The sequence below is a fragment of the Heloderma suspectum genome, chromosome 8, assembly GCF_057233095.1.
Source record: "Heloderma suspectum isolate Gila_16-S chromosome 8, 16-S_ref, whole genome shotgun sequence".
In the NCBI taxonomy this organism is placed as follows: Eukaryota; Metazoa; Chordata; class Lepidosauria; order Squamata; family Helodermatidae; genus Heloderma; species Heloderma suspectum.
Window position 1 is genome coordinate 21,451,081 of NC_139465.1, and position 18,862 is coordinate 21,469,942.

The following is an 18,862-nucleotide window of genomic DNA, read 5'->3' on the forward strand; positions in this document are numbered from 1 at the left end:
ATTAATGACTTAAATGTATACATAATATGCAGGAATATGGTGTGTGTGTGTGTTTGTCTTTACAAATGTTGGGAGGCAACAAAGTTAATGTGGAAGTAATAATCTCTCTCTCTCTCTTCTTCCCCCCTCCAAAATAAATGTGGGTTAGGATCTACAACTGAACTGTTTTCTAGACCCACCCACCCCCTCTGTGCTGCTTGGGAAAATGTTTGTGAAATGGAGGAGACCAGTGCCAGCTGACATTAGTGGCAGATAGCTGGGTAGCTGTGATTTTAAAATTTCCATTGCCATGAGCCCTGACATTCAGATCTTACAGTATGCAATGGAGGACTGTGATGAGGGCAAGGTTACTTTCTTCGGTCCCACCTAGCCAGAAGACACAGCACTTTTGAATTTTTTTTAATTGGGATGAGGGGTTACCACCAACTTTGGATTCAAAGGATATCCCTGTCAGTACCTCCATTTCCCCAGCCTTACAGGAGTCAAAGACTGAAAAATCAGGCAAGGAACTTTTAACAACCTAGTAAGCTCCCCTGGGGGTGGAGCCAACCATGCTACAGGTCTTGTCAGCCTGCATAAGGATTTAGTTGGCTTTAGCTCCTTGTTGAGACAACTTCTTCCGATAGCTATCTTTGTAGGGGAGAACCTCAACCATCAGGGCTCACTTGGAGCTATCCAATGTCCTTTGTTTGTTTGCCCTCTGCATAATAGAGTTTTTGCTTGGCCTGAATGTATCTACTTGATTGCACCTTGCCTGCTGTGACATGACTTTACTTACCTGAACTGGGCTTTACTTGCTTGATATGGCTGTGCCTACCATGGCTGGACTTTGTCTACCTTGACCAGATTTGACTCCATTGGACACTACCGGCCCTATGAGCCTCAAGTGCCCATGGAATGGGACAGCCTCAGTGTCTTTGGGCACCAGTTGTGGGCCACCATTTAAATTTTCGAAAATGCCACAACACGATGTCACCATTTAAATTTACAATGATACACTGAGTGTTCCAGGGCATTGTGGAATATTTTCAATGGTGGCTTCCCAGACCCATACACCTGCTGTGGAGGGAGGCTCTCTCTCTCTCTCTCTCTCTCTCTCTCTCTCTCTCTCTCTCATGGAAAGAATGCTGTTGGCTGCCATCCACCATTTTTCCCCTAATGGATGTAGCACTGCTACTCTTGCCTCCTGGGGGTAGGGGAATGGTAGCCAATAGTACTCTCTTTCTCCACTAGATTACCTAAGAGAAAATTAAAAGACCAAAGTAAAAAGTTAATCAGCACCCCCTCTGAAATGTTTTGACCATTTCCCTCTCCCCTTTGGGAAAAAAAAATATCTCATTTCAGCAGCTGTTTCAATCTGAACCATTTTGGCCCACTCCAGGTCCATATCTGGATCCATGAACAATGGAATCCTCCAGGGCAAAACAAGCTGTTCTATCTGTTCTTGCTATAATTGGGGCAACAGCAACTGCATCTTGTGGAATATTACTGTTCAGTCAGCAGCTCCTTTTGGTAGCTACTGTGTCTATGTTTGGATGAAAGCTCATCTAGAAAGTTTCTGAAAACTTTCATTATGGGTATGTAGTCGACTGGAGCCATCTCAATTGGTCCAGCAATACAGGAGAGTTTTTTTCCTCCAAAATGTATATTGTGAGACTCATAAAGCTGAATGGCTTCATCAGAGCCATTATTGTCTATTGGACAAATGCATTTATTCAGCATTTTTCTGATCCATATTATTATGTTCCAGGTCAGAATGGCTGCTTTAGGGCCATTCTGGTCTATCGGGTAATGCATACCGTATTTTAGAATGTTAGCTATGGATAGTAAAAAAAAATATGCCAGAAGTTCATTGCAGGGAGAGGAGGGAAATCTAAATGCACAAGCACAGCAGTAGTCACCACCAGGAAGGGTTTAAGGAGGGAAATATACATACCTCTTCAAATTCCTAGTCTTCATAGTGTAGTGTTCTCATTTGAAAATGGGAACAGTTCCCTCAAGAGTCCCCGACTTTCATTTATGAATCTGCATCTCATTCTTGGCCTCCATACTGATGGCACACAGGCAAAACGAAGGGTGCAACTACATTTTTCCAAGGCCTAAAGTGGCTTCCAAACCCCATCTTGCCCTGATAATGCTGGTGTGGGAAGTGGGTGGAGGGTTGTAGTTAGTGGAGGCTGGTGGCTCTGATTTCTGTGGGGCTGTAAATCCATTCTGGGTTTCATTCAGAACCAACCAGAACTCTACAGGAGCTGTCCAAGGTGCTGAACCTGTTTTGGGGATAGGGTTAAGCACTTTGGATAGCTCCTTTAGAGTTCTGGCTGGCTCTGACTAAAACCCAAGATGGATTTACAGCCCCACCAAAATTGGAGCCACCAGCCTCCACTGGTTGTAGTACCTGCAGGGAATAATAAAAGGCCAAAAGAGAGCATGCTTAGTTCATCTTCTCCAGCCCACTGATTCCACTTGGCAAATGTCCTCAGGCCAGTTTTCATTAAGATTTGTTCCCCTCTCTCAGCTGGGCTCCAAAGTTGCACGTCTCCATTGGCAGAGGAGTATTAGTGGGTGTGGAAAGGGTTAAGAATTCCCTTCCCACTGACAGATTCTTCCCTCTATCTTCTTGGCCTTCTAGCAGGAATGCATGTTTGCTGAGATCATGTGTAGTTCTGCCTTATGACTACTTCAGGAAGACATGCTTGAATTGTACCATAATTAATAACATTGGTAATGTGTTCAATTTGATGTTGTGTTATATGTAGGGATGGTGCGGGCACCAGAATGGGTCTGGGAATGCACCGAATCCCCCCACCATCCATGCCCCTGAACCCACCTCGTTGACCCCCCCCCCCGCGCCACATGATTGGCTGGGACTTGCACCAGCTGCCTGGTCTCCATAAAAGCCCCATTTTGGAACAAGGTGAGGTCTCTGTATGTTTTGTAGATCTACTGTTGTGCACAACGGTGGCCATAAAGAATCACTGTAGCCATATTAGAGGCCTCTAATATGGCTGAAATAGCCCTCACAGCCACCATTGTTCGCTGCAGTAGATCTATGCAAAAAACGGAGTCTCCATCTTGCGCTAAAATGGGGCTCTCATAGAAATCAGGTCAGTAGCCAAAGGAAGAGATGTCCCGCATCACTGTTGCTGACCCCCCCCCCCAACAGCCCCCTTGGCTTGCCCTGTGCTGCTCACTGGGTTGAGTAAATAGCAGGAGTTCGGCAGGCAACGCACAAGGCATGGGGTGTGTGTGTGTGTCCCGCCATCCCTAGTTATATGATGTGAACTTGCATTTCAACATAGAAAGTTATTGAATCAGACCATTATCTAGTTCAGTACTCTGATTGGCAGAATTCTTTTTCAAAATAATAATTAAAACAAAGCAAAACCCAAAGGTGCCAGGTTCAACAATAGGTAGGGATGTCAGAGAAATCTGCTATGGATTCAAATGAGTTTGGACTTCTATGAAATTTCTGTGGATTTCTCCGGATTCCACAGCAGAACGGCTTTTTCTGAGTTGTGCAGATTCCGTGGGCTTGTGGACCAGTTTTCCATTTTTGCCTGGGGGTGGGGGATGGGGTGGCATTTGCACTAATTCATATTAGCATGAATGTGGATTAGCACACCCATTCAAGGGTGCATGAATCAATGTGAGCAGAACAAAATTCTGGTAAGAAAAATCTAATTCCTTCAATGAGCAGATGAAGGAATGAAAGACTCCTGGCAATCCACGAAACACAGACAGAAAAAACAACAACTGCCTTATATTGCCATTGGAAGTTGCCTTATACTGGGCTAGACTATTTGTCTATCTAGCCCAGTATTATTGTCTACTCTGACTGGCAGAAGGTCTCCAGCAGTCTTTGTCTTTCCCATCACCTCCTACCTGATTCTTTTAAGTGGAGATGCCAGGGACCTTGTGCATGTCAAGGACAGGTTCTATCTATCTATCTATCTATCTATCTATCTATCTATCTATCATCTATCTATCATCTATCTATCTATCTGTCATCACTGAGCTATGGGTGGCTGGATGCATGCCTGAACTCAGTTTGGGGTGTGGGTTCCTCTTTTCCTGCCTAAGAGCTGATCTCACCCAGGGGAAGCTTCTCCTCTCCAGACCTCTATAGGTGCCATTGTTAAGTGTATGTTCTTCTCCTTCATTCACAGTTCCATGGATTGGAAGCAGACAATCACATTTCAGATAGTCTAGAAATGATATCTGTCTGTCCATCTAGTTTCTATATTAAAAAATCAATTCAAAGAGGGTAATAATGTTACAGCATCCTTGATTATCTTAATCTTATTCCAGGAAACAACCTCCTCATACAGTCTTTGTCACATTTTTCAATCAAATTGCTGCTGAATTTGGAGAGGGTGGATTTAGAGAGAGGTGGTTTTTTTTTTAAGGTTCCGACTAAAATCCAGGACTGTATCCCTTTGGCTTTAATTTATAGCATCTTTTATGGCTTTTAATGTTTATTACTGGATGATCCCTATTACTTGCTTCTTTATCTACATTCTAACATTAAAGAGTGTGAGTGTGTGTGTGTACATTTTGATATGTTTTCTATTTGCATCTGCGCATAAACAATATCCATACAAATATGCAAAACTATAAAACACAGCATAGTGGGAAGAGCAGAAGGCTTTTGAGTAATAGACTATTGGCATTTTTCTTTGAAATTACCGTTTCTTGCTGCTTTGGGAGAAAGCCATGATTTTGCTGCTATTAGTACAACCGTAACAATCTGGAATTAATTCCTCATCTCAGCCATATGACTATTCTAATGGTCTTTTTTACACTACTGAGCAAACCCCTACATATGTGCCTTTTTAGATCACAAATATTAGATATTTCTTGGTGGAAATGTAGATGGAATTTGGACACTGATCAAATATTCGTGAAGGGGCAGAATTAATTTACCTTGACCATGCGAATAAACATCTTTAACGTTGATTACCTTTACCTTCTTTTATCTGTGTGTCTTTCCATAGTAGAATTTTAAAATAATGGCATTTGATGATGCCAATAAATTAGTAACTAATAAAGGGATATGGATTATGGTATGTAACCCTTTCACCTCCATGCAAGTATTGGCCAGGACTGAGATTTCTGTGCACACAGGGGCTTCCCATTTCTTTATATGAGAAGAATATGCACAAGTGTACTAGGATATCCCATTGTGTGTTCTGAGCATTTCCTGTGAATACGGGAAGCTCCTTCATTGGAAGGACTCCATATATACATAATTGCTGGATTATGCCCACTAAACCTGCAGCCCCACATCTTCTTACTGGGAACAAGCCCCATTGAACTCAATGGAATTTACTTTTGAATAGACTCATATAAAATAGGCTACTATTGTGTACATTCTTACCTGGGAGTAAGTCCCATGGAATTCAGTGGGGCTTACATTTGAGTAGACAGGTATAGGATTGCATTGTATGTTTTGTTACATGCTGTTTTGTGTTCTAAATGATGCCACTGTGAAATAAAGCTGGCAAATATTTCAGTCCCTAGAAATCTACTAATGAACTGTACTTAAAGTGAGAGAGACAGAGAGAGAGGAAAAGCTCATGTTATAAGCTATGTCAACCTGATAATAGTCATGAAAGCAGTTTTTGAGATCTGTAAAAACAACACACACACCCTCAAAATTTCAGAACCTATTCTGTTTTATGCTCTTCCTTGGACTCAGCGCTCAGACACACCATCTCATGAAACTTAATATGTTGTGATGTGATTGATGCAAGCTGACATTCTGTGTCACAAAGCAACATATCAGATCATGAATTTGAAAGAAAACAAAACAAAACACAGCATCCCCCCCCCCCAAGGCCAAATTAACTGAGTAACATTCAAAAGGAAAAAAATGTACATTCTATAAAAGATGGGGATTTGCTTTTTGCTCTTCTTTTTGACCAAGATATGTTCTCCAGAACTGTTGCCAACTTAGTACGGCCACTCTTGTAAGATACACAGCTGTAGTTTGGGTTCAGCAAATCAGACAACAGAAATTTTGGCTAGACCAGTTCAACAAGGCTCAAACTCACCTCTCTCTCTCTTTCTCTCTCTCTCTCTCTCACACACACACACACACAGAGAGAGAGAGAGAGAGAGAGAGAGTTGCGAAGGAATAATAAACACAGAGGTCATTCCAGATTGGTACTTCTTAAATATTCAGCAGTGAAGAAAGTAGCATACTAGCACTACAAAATAATAATGATTTCATACCAATTTAACTGTCATGCATTATCTTAAAGAATCTTGGTATTTGTAGTTTGGTGAGGGTAGTGAGAAGTCTCTATTAAAGATTTTTATGGCACAATCCTATACATGTCTATTCAGAAGCAATTCCTATTTATTTCAATTGGACTGACTCCCAGGAAAGTGTGTATAGAATTGCAACCTAAGACCTGCTCACACTTCCCAAAGTTCCCTTGGAAGAGGGAATTACCATTAAACTAGTTTAAGTCTATAATGCTAAGGATGCGGGGGGAAAATATCTTTGCAAATTCTGATACAAACTGATCTGCACTTCTTGGAGTAATATGTGTACTGGAACTTAGTTGTCCATGGATTTCACACTTCCTAACTGTTAAAATATACCTTTTGGTTAAAAAAAAATGTATCAACACGTTTGAAAATGTATATTTTGAGAAAACATACATACGTAATACAGTTTTAAATGCATATTTTAATATGGATATATTTTTTTAAAAAAATACAAATTAATGCAGAAACAGGATGGAACAGACATATGGGTGAACACATGAGAAAGTGATACAGATAGTCCATCCCTACGATACTCCTTATGAAGTTAAAATGCACTCACAAGCCAGGGCTAATAAGATCCATTGAGATGAACTGAACAATATGTTTGCAGGATGCCCATAAAGACATCCTCAGTTTAGTAGAAAATACATGTGAAATTCATGAAGTTACAGTTCATGAGGTTACAATTAGACACATCAAAAGACTTGCCTTCCTGATCTGGGTGTGGGGCTGAAAGGGAAACACCACTTTGAAAATATGCATATTCAGGAAGCAGCCAGAAAGTCCCTGGCATGGGACGTCTTTGTAATAACAGAATAGCCAGAGGTACATATGAGATGTGCTTCTTTCAGAGACCCCAAAGTCTGTCATCACAGTGGCATATCTCTCCTCTTTGTGCTTGGCTATTGTGAAGCAGTTCTAAATGCACAGACTGCCAGTTACCAGCCTAACCCACTGATAATTTTACTTCCAGGAATCACGTACAATATTTGTCTTCAGAACTATGGGAAAGTATTCTCTTAAAATGGCTTTCAAATGATTATATGTTGGAACATACATCCCAGCTAGTGTGTGTGTGTGTGTGTGCGCGCGTGCGTGTGTGCGCGCGTATAGTGTGTGTATAGTGTGTGTGTGTGATCTATGACTTGAAAAGAAGGAGCCAGCAGCACCCAAATCCTCCCCAACTATCATCTGATAAAAATGGTATAAATTACTTGCCTGCTTATCTAGGCCTGGTTATTTTTAAGATCTTGCTGCCCACAACCAGTTTTCAGCAGTAATTAATGGGTGGTGTTCCCCAAGAGAAATGGGCATTTTGCTTTGCCCCCTAGTTACAAGCAAATTGCAGATGTTGTTATCTTCTGTAAGACTGATCTCTAGGATTTTGTGTGTGTGTGTGTGTGTGGGGGGAGTATAACTGCTCCTGTAAACAACATACCACTTCTTTTGCTCTTACACTTTTTGAGCCTCGCTGTGTATACATATTTATATATTATTCATACCGGATTAAAAATTGATGTGCTCTTTACCGCCGTTGTACTGCACAGTGACAATATAAATTAACTTATTGTGTACTTAACTTTCCACATGACAGTGATGTGAAATTTTGATGGCCCCCAAAAGTTAGTGATAGAAAAACCATGCAGTGGAGAGCTGAAACCACTTTAGGTACCATTAATGCTTTCCTGCTTGTTTAATACAGTTGGATTAATAAGCAAAATCTGTACTATGTTGTGCAGATATTAATGTTCAATTTGGGGGGGGGGGTTTCAAGTATGATACTAAGTGGAGAAAGCATTTGGGGGCATAATTAAGTGCTATTCATTTCACTCTTTTTGGATCCTTCTTTAAAATTATTTTAGTAAATTGATTAATGAATTACTGTTAATGCTTTAATGACTGCTGCTTTTGATTAACCTAATATACTTGGTAGCTACTGCTGGCATCACAGGTTGCAATAGAAGCTCGGAAAATAGATTTCAATATTACCTTACAGGTCCTTCAGTTTGTTAGACTGTGATAACTGGATCTTGGGTAATGATCGTGAAAGGTAGCCAGCTCCACTCCACAATGAAAGCACCATATAATTCTCTGGCTGTATGATATGAATCTACCATAGCCCTAGGATGAGGATAACAGGGCCTAGCTGCAGGATGCATATGAAGAGATGAGATTCCCTGGTTGGGGGAGGAGTAGCCAGATAAATGACAATCAGAGAACTTACTGTGAAAATTCACCATGGGAACATAGTCCTAGGTGGCTCCCAAGTGAAGTAGGTATATGAAGGTAATGCCTCTTTTTTAACATAACTGGGGAACATTGTCCAATCAGAGAAACTCCATAGGTTCTCTCACACTCTATTGGGATATCCCTATAGTATGAGCAATGACTGGGGATGTTAGATGCTTGGACAAAACAATATTCAGTACTGTGGTCATCCCTTATTTAATAGTCCTTATTTAAGAGTGCAAACTGTGCGGAAAAGCAAAACAAAACAGTTCCTATGAGACCCTCTGGCTATGGTGCCCCACTAAAGTATCTGTGAATCCCTAATTAGAGCTCTTCTAAAATTTTCTGCCAAACTTTATCTGCCATTTGTGTGTAGGTAGGGGTGGGGTGGGGAAGCCAAAGATGTTCCTCAACATACAGGGGGAGGAAAAAAAAATGGTGAAATTTTGGAGGAGAGATTGAAGGACTTGGCACGTGAGGTTTACTTTAAGTTTACAAGGTGGCACCATATCCGTTTTCTTCCTTTGAACGTGTTTTTTAAAAAGGGTCCGGCTCAATCGTAGTGGCACAAGGTTCTCCAGTATCTCTTCAGCCCTCCAGCTAGCCAGAGTGTGTACAAACCTTTAAAAAACAACAACATTTAAAGGAAGAAAACCCCCACAGCACCACCTCATAAAGGCAGTGTAAACACCAAGCACCTAGCAGCTCCTGAAAGTGTCCAAAAATCACCCTCCACATACCTTGGGTGTGTGTGACTTTTGCAAAATGTGAGGGGGTGGGTTGGTAGAGCACTAGACTTAATTTGAAATTGCATATTATTTTAGAGCGGGGGTACCCCACCTGCAGCCCAAGGCCTTTACTGCAGTCCCAAGGGTGCCCTGGCCTGACCCTAACCTCCCTTTGTGATACTCAACCACCTAAACTTTTTACTCCCTCCCCCAGAGATCCTCATATACATCATTCTTTTCCTGCCACTGATAGTCAGGTCTCTATCAGGATCACTGAGGGAAGGATGAGAGAGAAGGCTCTCTTCTCCTTGCTCCAGCAATCCTCATACAGAAGCAACATCCCATGTGGCTCTCACAGCCAAAAAGGATGTGTACCCCTGCTTTAGGAGGCAGTAAAATATTTTGACATTCAAATCCAGAAATCCCTCCTATATTCCATTTCTACATTCTGTTTCAGAATCAGGGGGATCAGATTACCTGTTTCAGTGCATGTAGCCATGTTTAGAATATATCATGAACCTCTTTTGGTTACATGAATCGAATGCAACGTACATAGATTTTCCTGGAATTTAAAGATTCCAAGCTACTGCTGGTGGGCATTTGGGGCCAATAATCTATCCAGAAATCTTTATTCCCAAATATGAAAAACTAGGACCCCAATGTAGAAACTATGAGTGTTGAGCAACTGTAAAGTGCTCTCTCCCCTTAACTTTCCTTAGGTCTCTGTCTCCAAAACCTATCCCTTTTTGGGGCTGTTGTTTTTCAGTGCTCTGCCTCTTTTGCCCAGTGCTTTTTTTCCCACCATCATTCCTTTTCTCTCTTTGTCCTTTGGGCCTCTTCCTACTAAGCTTTGTAGTCTTCAGTTTTGCCACCTGGCTCCAAACTCTTCCTCCTGGCTCTGGTGAGGGACTGTGTGGGATTTCTTCAGCCCAACTTATCTTTCTTTTCAACTCACTGAACTATTATGAACATTCAACAGCTGACAACTTCCCTCAGCAAAGAGGATGTTCATGGATATCCCATGGCATCACTTCAGCTCAGCCAACGGGTACCAGAGGTTTTATTGTTGCTGCAGTAAAATTCCTCAGCACATTACAACATAGATTATATAGGCCCACAAGGTAATAAGCAGATTCATCCTTAGACTCCAAAGTGCAATTTCTCCATTAACAGATTTTTTAAAAAACCTGCTGGAAATTCTTGAGCTGTACCTATGATTTTGTTCTCTGCATTCCCACTCCCTTTCCTTTGGGTGCTAAAATAGACATTTCAGACTAATCCTTACTTGTTTCTTCCTTCTTTATCAAAACTTTGAGTAGTACTAGATATTGAAGAAGGGTAGGGATTCTTGAGGATTTCGTTTGGTCCATATTTTTTAAGCGTACTGTCCTCATTCACGCTTCCCAGACTAATACATGGGCTAGAATGCAGTTATCCTTTGGTTTTCACACTTCTGTGAATTTTGTGATATAGTACTCATCTCCAAAATGGTGCCTAATATAGATATTTTTATTGTGTGTGTGTGTGTTTTTTAAAAGCAGTTTGATGCAGGAGGAAGGAATGTATGAATGAACATATGTAGAACTGAAACAGGCCAGAAGTAGAATGCTCCATCCATTCCTGAAGCAGACAGATTTGAAATCGGAAAGAGAGCCAATAGAGATTTATGGGTGTGTAGGTTCTAGCAGACTGCAGTTTAGCCTGGAGCTGATGCCTGTAAATGTTATGCCATCTATTCCTCCCTCTCAGATATGGGAGATGAATGTGTGGTACATAGATGGGAAATCGCATAATTCATTCTTTGCAAGATTGTTGTGGTAGCTGTCCATGTACACATCTGGATCATGCCTACTGTGTACATGCCCACTTTCTTAATTCTGCCTCTAAAATGTGAGGGTAGCCTACATGCATGAGTGTATATTTGCATGCAACACAAACAACAGAAAGAAGAAAGGGTGGTGGGGGGAGGGGTAACTTTGTTAATAGATTGTGTCTTCCAGTAGCCTTGGCTTTTCATGTAGATAGTCAGGCACATTTATTTATTCATTTATTTCAGCAAATTAAAGTAAGCTAAGTGCATTTGACCTCAGATGGCTCTGGTTTAAGTTAATTTGAGAGACAAAGCTCATAAAGTTCCAGTAAAACACATCAACAACTTCCCAGCATAGGTTGAAATTGAAATGTGATTGCTGAAACACAATCTCCCAAGCTAGATAGATGCAGCATGAAGTTTTAGGCTAGCTCAGAATAATCTGGAACAAAATATAATCTGTGCAAGAAGCAAACTACACAGTACAAGAGGATTGTATGCTACAATGAGTGTTGTGCACAAACAGACCCTTGGAATTCTCCACTCTATTTGTGAGTAGAGAATCGGGGGATCATTTCACTGATTTTTTAGGTGGAGAAATTCTCTAACAGTTTGTCAGAGGCCGGGCTCACCATAAGCCATAGTACAACATCTCCCTTTTTTTCTTAAGGTTTGTAATTGTATTTGCCACCTCTGCAGGTCGCAGCAGTAACTTTATTGGCAGCCTGGCCATTATTTTGCATCCTCCACAATGCCCCAGACTTAGCATCATTGTGGCGCATTGTGTGTGTGTGTGGGGGGGAATGGCAGCTGCTACTCAAAAAATAGTGGAGCATATTTGGAGAAAATTCTGCAGAGTGTCCTTTTTCAGGGGGTGGGGTTGAAAAGGGAAAAAGAAAAATCTCAGGTATTATGAGAAAAATGTCTTCTAAGCAATTTTGGCTCAGCGCCACTCTACATCAGTGTGAACCTTATTCAGTTGCTTTGGCTGGGCAGAACCTTTTGAAAAGTGGGGTATGGTATTTTAGTCATGAAATGTCAAATGGTCCACTCAGTCTTTTCTATAGAAAAACCACTTGTCTTGGGAGCAAAGTAGGGATGTATGGATTGTGTAAAATCCACTCTGTCTGTGTTTCACAGATTGTCAAGCACCTTTTATTCCATTGTCCACCCAGAGACGGATGAGATTCCCCCCCCCATTTTTGGAAAAATACACAAATAATTATGTAAGAGGGTTTACAAAAATTCTAATTTACCTTGGTACATAACATTTAGCTTATTTCCCCCCATTCCATTCCATTTTCCCCCACATATATTTACTAGTCTCAGCAGAAGCATACATATTTTCCTAGAATAAATATGTGTAAATTTTTGGAAAGTAAATAATAATAATAATAATAATAATAATAATAATAAAATCCGGAAGTCTATGGACTCTGCACAACCAGAGGAGACCATTCTGCAGTAGATTCCACAGGTCGGATTCTTAGAAATCCGAACTCATTTTAGTCTGTCTCAAATATCTCCAGCATCCCTAGAACAAAGTCACATTGTCACTTTTCTATCCTGATGTGCATAACTTATTGAAGATAATCTGTTTTTGAACCCATCCTGACAGACATTTCTGCAATACAAGAGATGTGGCTTAGAATTAATTAATTTATTTACAATATTTATATACCACCCCACAGCAAAGATTTTGGAGCAGTGAACAACAAGATAAAAGAATAAAACCTCATAATTAGAACAATTAAAACATTGTAAAAGAACAGATTCTGAACTTAATAAACCACATCTGGTCACTCAAGGAAGGCTTCTCGAAATAATAATGTCTTCAGGAGCCACTGAAAACAACACATGCCTGCCTGACCTCCAAAGGCAGCGAGTTCCACAGGAAGGGGGCCACCATGCTGAAGGCTCTTTTCCTGGTGGACTTCAACCTGGCCATAGGTCCATGTGGAACCACCAGGGACATACCCTCTGATGACCTCATTGACTGGACAGGTTCGTAAAGAAGAAGGCACCCTCTCAATATCCTGGTTCCAAGTTGTTTAGGGCTTTGTACACTACGTAGGGATGGTGGAGAATTTCTCCCCGAAACTTCGTGTTCGGCCCCCTGAACAAGTTTCGGGGAGAAATTCTCTGCACCCCCCCGCCCCCTGCACCCCCCCGGGACGGGACTTACCTTTGCCGAATGTCCCTCCCGGCGGTTGGTCCGGCCGGCAGTTCGGCGGGTGTTCGTCCGGGGCGGGAACAGCAGCCAGTCTTTTGACCGGCTGCCGCCCCCGCCATTGCAATAAAAGAAAAAAAAAATGCCCCCGTGATAGGCTACGTGACGATTAACGTAGCCTTTCATGGCTAGATCTGCAAAGTCAGCCGTGATAGGCTACGTAAATCGTCACGTAGCCTATCACGGGTGACTTTAAAAAAAAAAAAAAGCGCGTACGGATAATGGCGGCCCCCATAGGGAGCCGCCATTCACGTTCCTTATTTGGTCGCTGTAGTCTACATAAAGATTTACGTAGACTACGGCGAAAATAAGGGCAACGCTATTTTTTTTAAAAAAAACTTTGGAGTTTGCGGCCGGGCGAGGCGAGGCGCCTCCTCCCCGGCCTGAATTTCGGCTGGGCGAGGCGGGAAGCCTCCCCCCCAGCCTGAATTTCGGCCGGGTGAGGCAGGAAGCCTCCCCCCTCGGCCTGAACTTCGCGGGGGGAGCAGCGAAGCGCCTCCCCCCACCGCGAACAAGCTTCGAGGACAGGTAAGTGACTTTCGTCCACCCCTATACACTAGTACTAAAGCCTTAAACCTGGCCTGGTAGTGAATAAGTGCAGTTCTCTCAGCAAAGGAGTTACATGGTGAAAAGGGGCAGCTCCTTACAACATCTGAGCTGCTGCATTCTGCACTAGCTTCAGCTTCTGGACCAGGCTCAAGGGCAGCCCCACATAGAACACATTGCAGTAATCCAGTCTTGAGGTTACTATTGCCTGTACCACTGTGGGCAAGCTATCCCTATCCAGGAGAGGGCATAGCTGGTGAACCAGCCAAAGCTGGTAAAAGGCACTCTGAGCTGCAGCAGCCAGTTGGGCCTCCAGCAACAACAACAGATCTAGGAGTACCTCCAGACTATGAACCTGATCTTTCAGAAGGAGTGCAATGCTATCCACAACAGGCAATGAGCCTATCTTCCAGACTCGGGAACCACTCACCCACAGGGCTTCCATCTTGCCAGGATTCAGCTTCAGTTTTTGGACTGCATCCAGCCTATTACTGTGGCTAGGCATTGATCTAGGACTTGCACAGCCTGATTCAGATGTCACAGGGAGATAGAGCTGAGAATATAGCTGAGAATATAGTTGAACATACATACAGGAATTCACCACATCGAGATGGGGTGATAGCCAGTAGCTCAGATGGCTTTAAGAACAGATAGATAGATAGATAGATAGATAGATAGATAGATAGATAGATAGACAGACAGACAGATGGACAGAGAGATGATTTCAAGGAGGACAGGCCTATCAACCAGGGCTAGCCACAATAGCTAAAAGTTGAACTTTCATATTCAGACACAGTACACATCTGAATAGGGATGTCAGATAAATCCTCAATGGATTTAAATTAGTTTGGATTTCTGTGAATCTGACCTTCTGATTCTGCAGCAGTTTGGGTTTTCCTGAATTGCATGATTCCACAGACTTGCAGACCTTTTTTTTAACTTTTAGGGTGGGGAGTTGCTCAAATGCACATTTGCAAACAGGAATGATATGCTCATACATACCCTGCCCAAGATTCCATCAGTGAGTGGACAGCAGAATGAGAGACCCCTGACAATTTGTAAAACACAAGATAGAACAGATTTAACAAAATCCATGCAACCCTGAACCTGAGTACCCAATACTGGAGTGCAACAACGGGGTATGGCTTTCCCTATCATGTCTTGTTTGTTGTGAGCATTGTTATGGTATCTAACTAGCTACTGTTGCAAATACAGTGATGGACTAGAACCATCAGGAGTTGGCACTGTGAGGCACCTGCCGAGGACCATGCCTCAGTAAAAGGTCCATTGTAAGTCCCTGAAACCTCTAGCCATGTGGCTTCTCATCCTTCCTGTTGCTGCCTATTCATCTGTCTTATCCTGGTGAGGAAGCAGAGAGAAGTGCATGGAGAAGAAACCTCAGTATCCCCCATCCTCTCCCTCTGGGAGGTGGTGCAGATTGGGCCCAGCAGCAGAGGACAAGGAGTGTGGAGATGGATTCTCCTTCTTCTTGTCCCTTGTTGCCACTGGTACCAATGCCAATTGCTTGTCTCTTTCTGGTTGCATGTGTTATGGGAAGGGTTGAGTTACAATCATCACTTCAGGACTCTTCCCATGTTTTTGGCTTTCCTCTTTCTATATCCAATACTCCTCAACAGAGTTGAGGAGATCACTGGCAAATCATTAAAATTCACTGAAGTCCAAAATATTGCAGTCATGGTGATGATGGTGCCTAGAGATTGTTCATCTTCTTGAAGATATGAGGACATTCATTTATCTCATGGCTGGGTTAGTCATTCAGAACACTGAATACACACAGATTAGGGGCAGGATCTACTGGCTATGTGCTACCTCCAGTACCAGAGGCAGTGAGCCTATGTACACCAGTTGCTGGGGAACATGGGTAGGAGGGTGCTGTTGTGCTCATGCCCTGCTTGTGGGTTCCTGGTTGACAGCTGGTTGGCCACTGTGCACTGTGTGAAAAGAATGCTGGACGAGATGGACCCTTGGTTTGATCCAGCATGGGTCTTCTTATGTCCTTATGTTCTTACATTCTTATGCTCTCCTCTCCATCTATGTGCATTCAGTGTACACACACTGAACATTTTCATAGGATAGGGCTGGATGAACAGCCAAAAGAGTGTTTCTTGTTCTGACAAAAGAGTTTATTTAATTGAAGTATTTTCTTAGAAAAATTGAGCTACTGAAGTTTCTTCTAAGACACTGTGCTCTGTTACCAGGTGTTCCATGGTGCAGAAACACATGTAGTATTGTAACTACACAACAATTCATTTTCACCAAGTTGCAACTGTGCTTTTTGCTTCACCTTTCATGGTACAGTGCGTGGCTGGCTGCCTGGCTGTTCCTAGACCTGGTATGGAAGGGGAGTGGGGGAATGGAATAGCAGGACAGAGTGAAGTGGCTGCTTCAGGCTAAAGATGCTGCCATGTGGGTGGGAAGCAGTGGCAAAGTGTTGGAGGGAAAATCTGTATGTGTTATGCCCCCTGGCCTGCACCGTCTATAGTTTTCCATCACCAGTGTTGAACTGAGCTTCAACTGACAGTCTGGTTGGCTTTTGGACTTGGAATGGATGAAGGCACCATTTTGTCTTTCACTGCAGGCAGTGAATGCCACCTGTGTGTAATACACACACACACACATGCACACAAATGGAGAGGGGCCACAGCTCAGTGGTAGAGCACCTGCTTTGCATGCAGATGGTCCCAGGTTCAATTCCTGGCTTCTCCTAAGATAAAGTAACAGGTGATGGGAAAGAATCTCCTTTAGACCCTGGAGAGCCATTGTCAATCAGAGTAGACAATACCAGACTTGATGGACAGATAGTCTGAACTTTAATGAGGTACCTTCCTAGTTGATAGGTGTTGGACTTAGAAGGGAGAGACTGAGGTCCCAGTTCCTGTTCAACCATCAACTCATTGGGGTGACCTTTTTCCAGTCTCTTTCAGTCTAGCTTAACTCACAGGGTTGGTATGAGGATAAAATTGACTTCGTGTTCCACCAATGTGCCACTCAACCTCTTTGGAAAAAGGACAGAATAAGAAAAAAAATGTAGATGATTACTCTGTAAGTTCCTTTCTCCCTTCTGTTCCTCTCTAACACATGCACATTTAGACTTTTGAGTTCCTTAGTGTCCCATCTTTATTCCATTTGAAGAAAAAAGACCAGATTAAAAAGAAACATTTGGTTTGGCATTAAAATCCAATCAAACCATTTTACTAAAATACATTTCAGAAGGTTATTCAATCATTGCTTTATTTTTTTAAGAAAAGCTATTGTTGATAAATATTACACAAAGAAATTAAATTCAATATTATTTACCAAGGGTTGGAATACAGATTTTCAAAGTATTTGATGGGTGTTGCTTATTTTTAAATTTACCATTCCAAGATAATGATGAATAGAGTGCCTCAGGAGGTAGTGGGTGATAGGAATTATTTGGTATGGCTGCCTCCTGTTAAAAAGGTAGTTGGCAGAGAAAAACAAAATGCAGAACAGAATGAGCATTTACCAGTCCCACATGCACATAAAAGGGTAAAAAAAGCTTTCTTTTTATGGAGAAAAGGTAACAGGGTTTACTCATAAATATTCTTGCCAAAAGATGCAGGTATCGTATGGTTCCTTTACACAGGCAGGAGAGAGAGAGAGAGAGAGAAGGAAGGGGATGAGCAGGAAGAAGGAACCACACGGTAGGATATAGAGATCTTAAGGCTAGCTATGCCCATGCTTTAACTAACTAACTGCAACACTGCCCCTTTCCAGTAAGTTGCAGACAAGATTTCAATATTCCCAACAGTGGGGTCTTCCTTGCTGGAGATATTTCAACAGAGACTGGATGGCCATCTCTCCGGGATGCTGTAGCTGCACCCTGCAATGTACATCTGGTATTGAACAAGTTGCAGATGATCTCCATGGTTCCTTCCAGCTCTATGATTCTAGGATCATAAACTGCATTTGTATTTGCCGGGACTGATTCATTGATGCCTTTCTGGACTGGTAAATTATTGTTGTGGGCACTGTACACCCAGTTTCTTGGGGGAGAGAATGCATGTGAAATCCACTCAGCTTTGCAAATTGCAGAACCAGAGAAAGAGAGAGAGAGAGAGAGAGAGAGGGAGGGAGAGGGAGAGGCCTTTTGTCCGATACATTAAGTACTGCAAGTTCCATGTGGGGGTGATTTGGGACAAATATTGTCCCATGTCAAACTTCAGTAGCACAGTGCCTGTATGAAGGCTGCACCACATCAGAAAGAGGCTGTATGAATCAACCCATATATGAAAGAAAAAGAGGTTTCTATTTTACATACTTTCACTCCATGAACGGTACTACTATACAGAAATAAAGAAAAAAACCCTGCTGATGTGAGGAAAAACTAACCTGATGTTTGTCTGTTATACAGGTCACCGGCCTTTCCAGTGCCGATACTGCCCCTACAGTGCCTCTCAGAAGGGAAATTTGAAGACCCACGTTCTTTGTGTCCATCGCATGCCTTTTGACAACAGCCAGTATCCAGATCGCAGGTTCAAGCGCTCCAGAGTTGACTCCGAGGCTTCTGGGAATTTAGAGGAACCTGCAGCTGTCAAACCTGGGAGCGCGACAGAGTTAACAGAGGAGGGCAGGAAGGCCCAAGAGTAATACAGCAGAACAAATCAATCTGTATATTGCAATATTATTTTACACAGTTTTTAGATATGCATTTGGGTAACAGAGAGTTTGCTTAACTGCCTTCTGAGGAAAACAAATGGTGTGCTAATTCCCAGAAGTGTACATGATGTTTAAGACATTAAAGGTTATATATATATATATATATATATATATATATATATATATGAAGAAAGGGGGGGAAATCCCAGCCCTTGAAAATGGCTGTTAAACTGTTACCTGGCAACAAGTACTTCCAAACAATGTAGGTGGGGATAAATCAAGTGGGTATTTTCCCCCCACCAAACGTGAGGAGGATGTAAGATTTTTGTGTGTAAAAAATATGGAAATAAAGGGGGCATTTCCAACCTGCAAGTGGTCTTTGTCCAGAAATAATGCTCT

The 18,862-nt window shown here is 42.2% G+C and overlaps 1 protein-coding gene across 1 annotated transcript in view; it reads left to right on the forward strand.

Annotated features, from left to right (window-relative positions):
- The window catches only part of ZNF536 (zinc finger protein 536), a 410,433-nt gene extending 391,979 nt beyond the window's left edge, over nucleotides 1-18,454 (forward strand). Inside the window, exon 4 of the mRNA XM_084813077.1 lies at nucleotides 18,219-18,454. Coding sequence (XP_084669203.1) covers nucleotides 18,219-18,454 — 236 coding nt within the window. The remainder of the gene's footprint in view (nucleotides 1-18,218) is intronic.
- The last annotated feature ends 408 nt before the right edge of the window (nucleotides 18,455-18,862 follow it).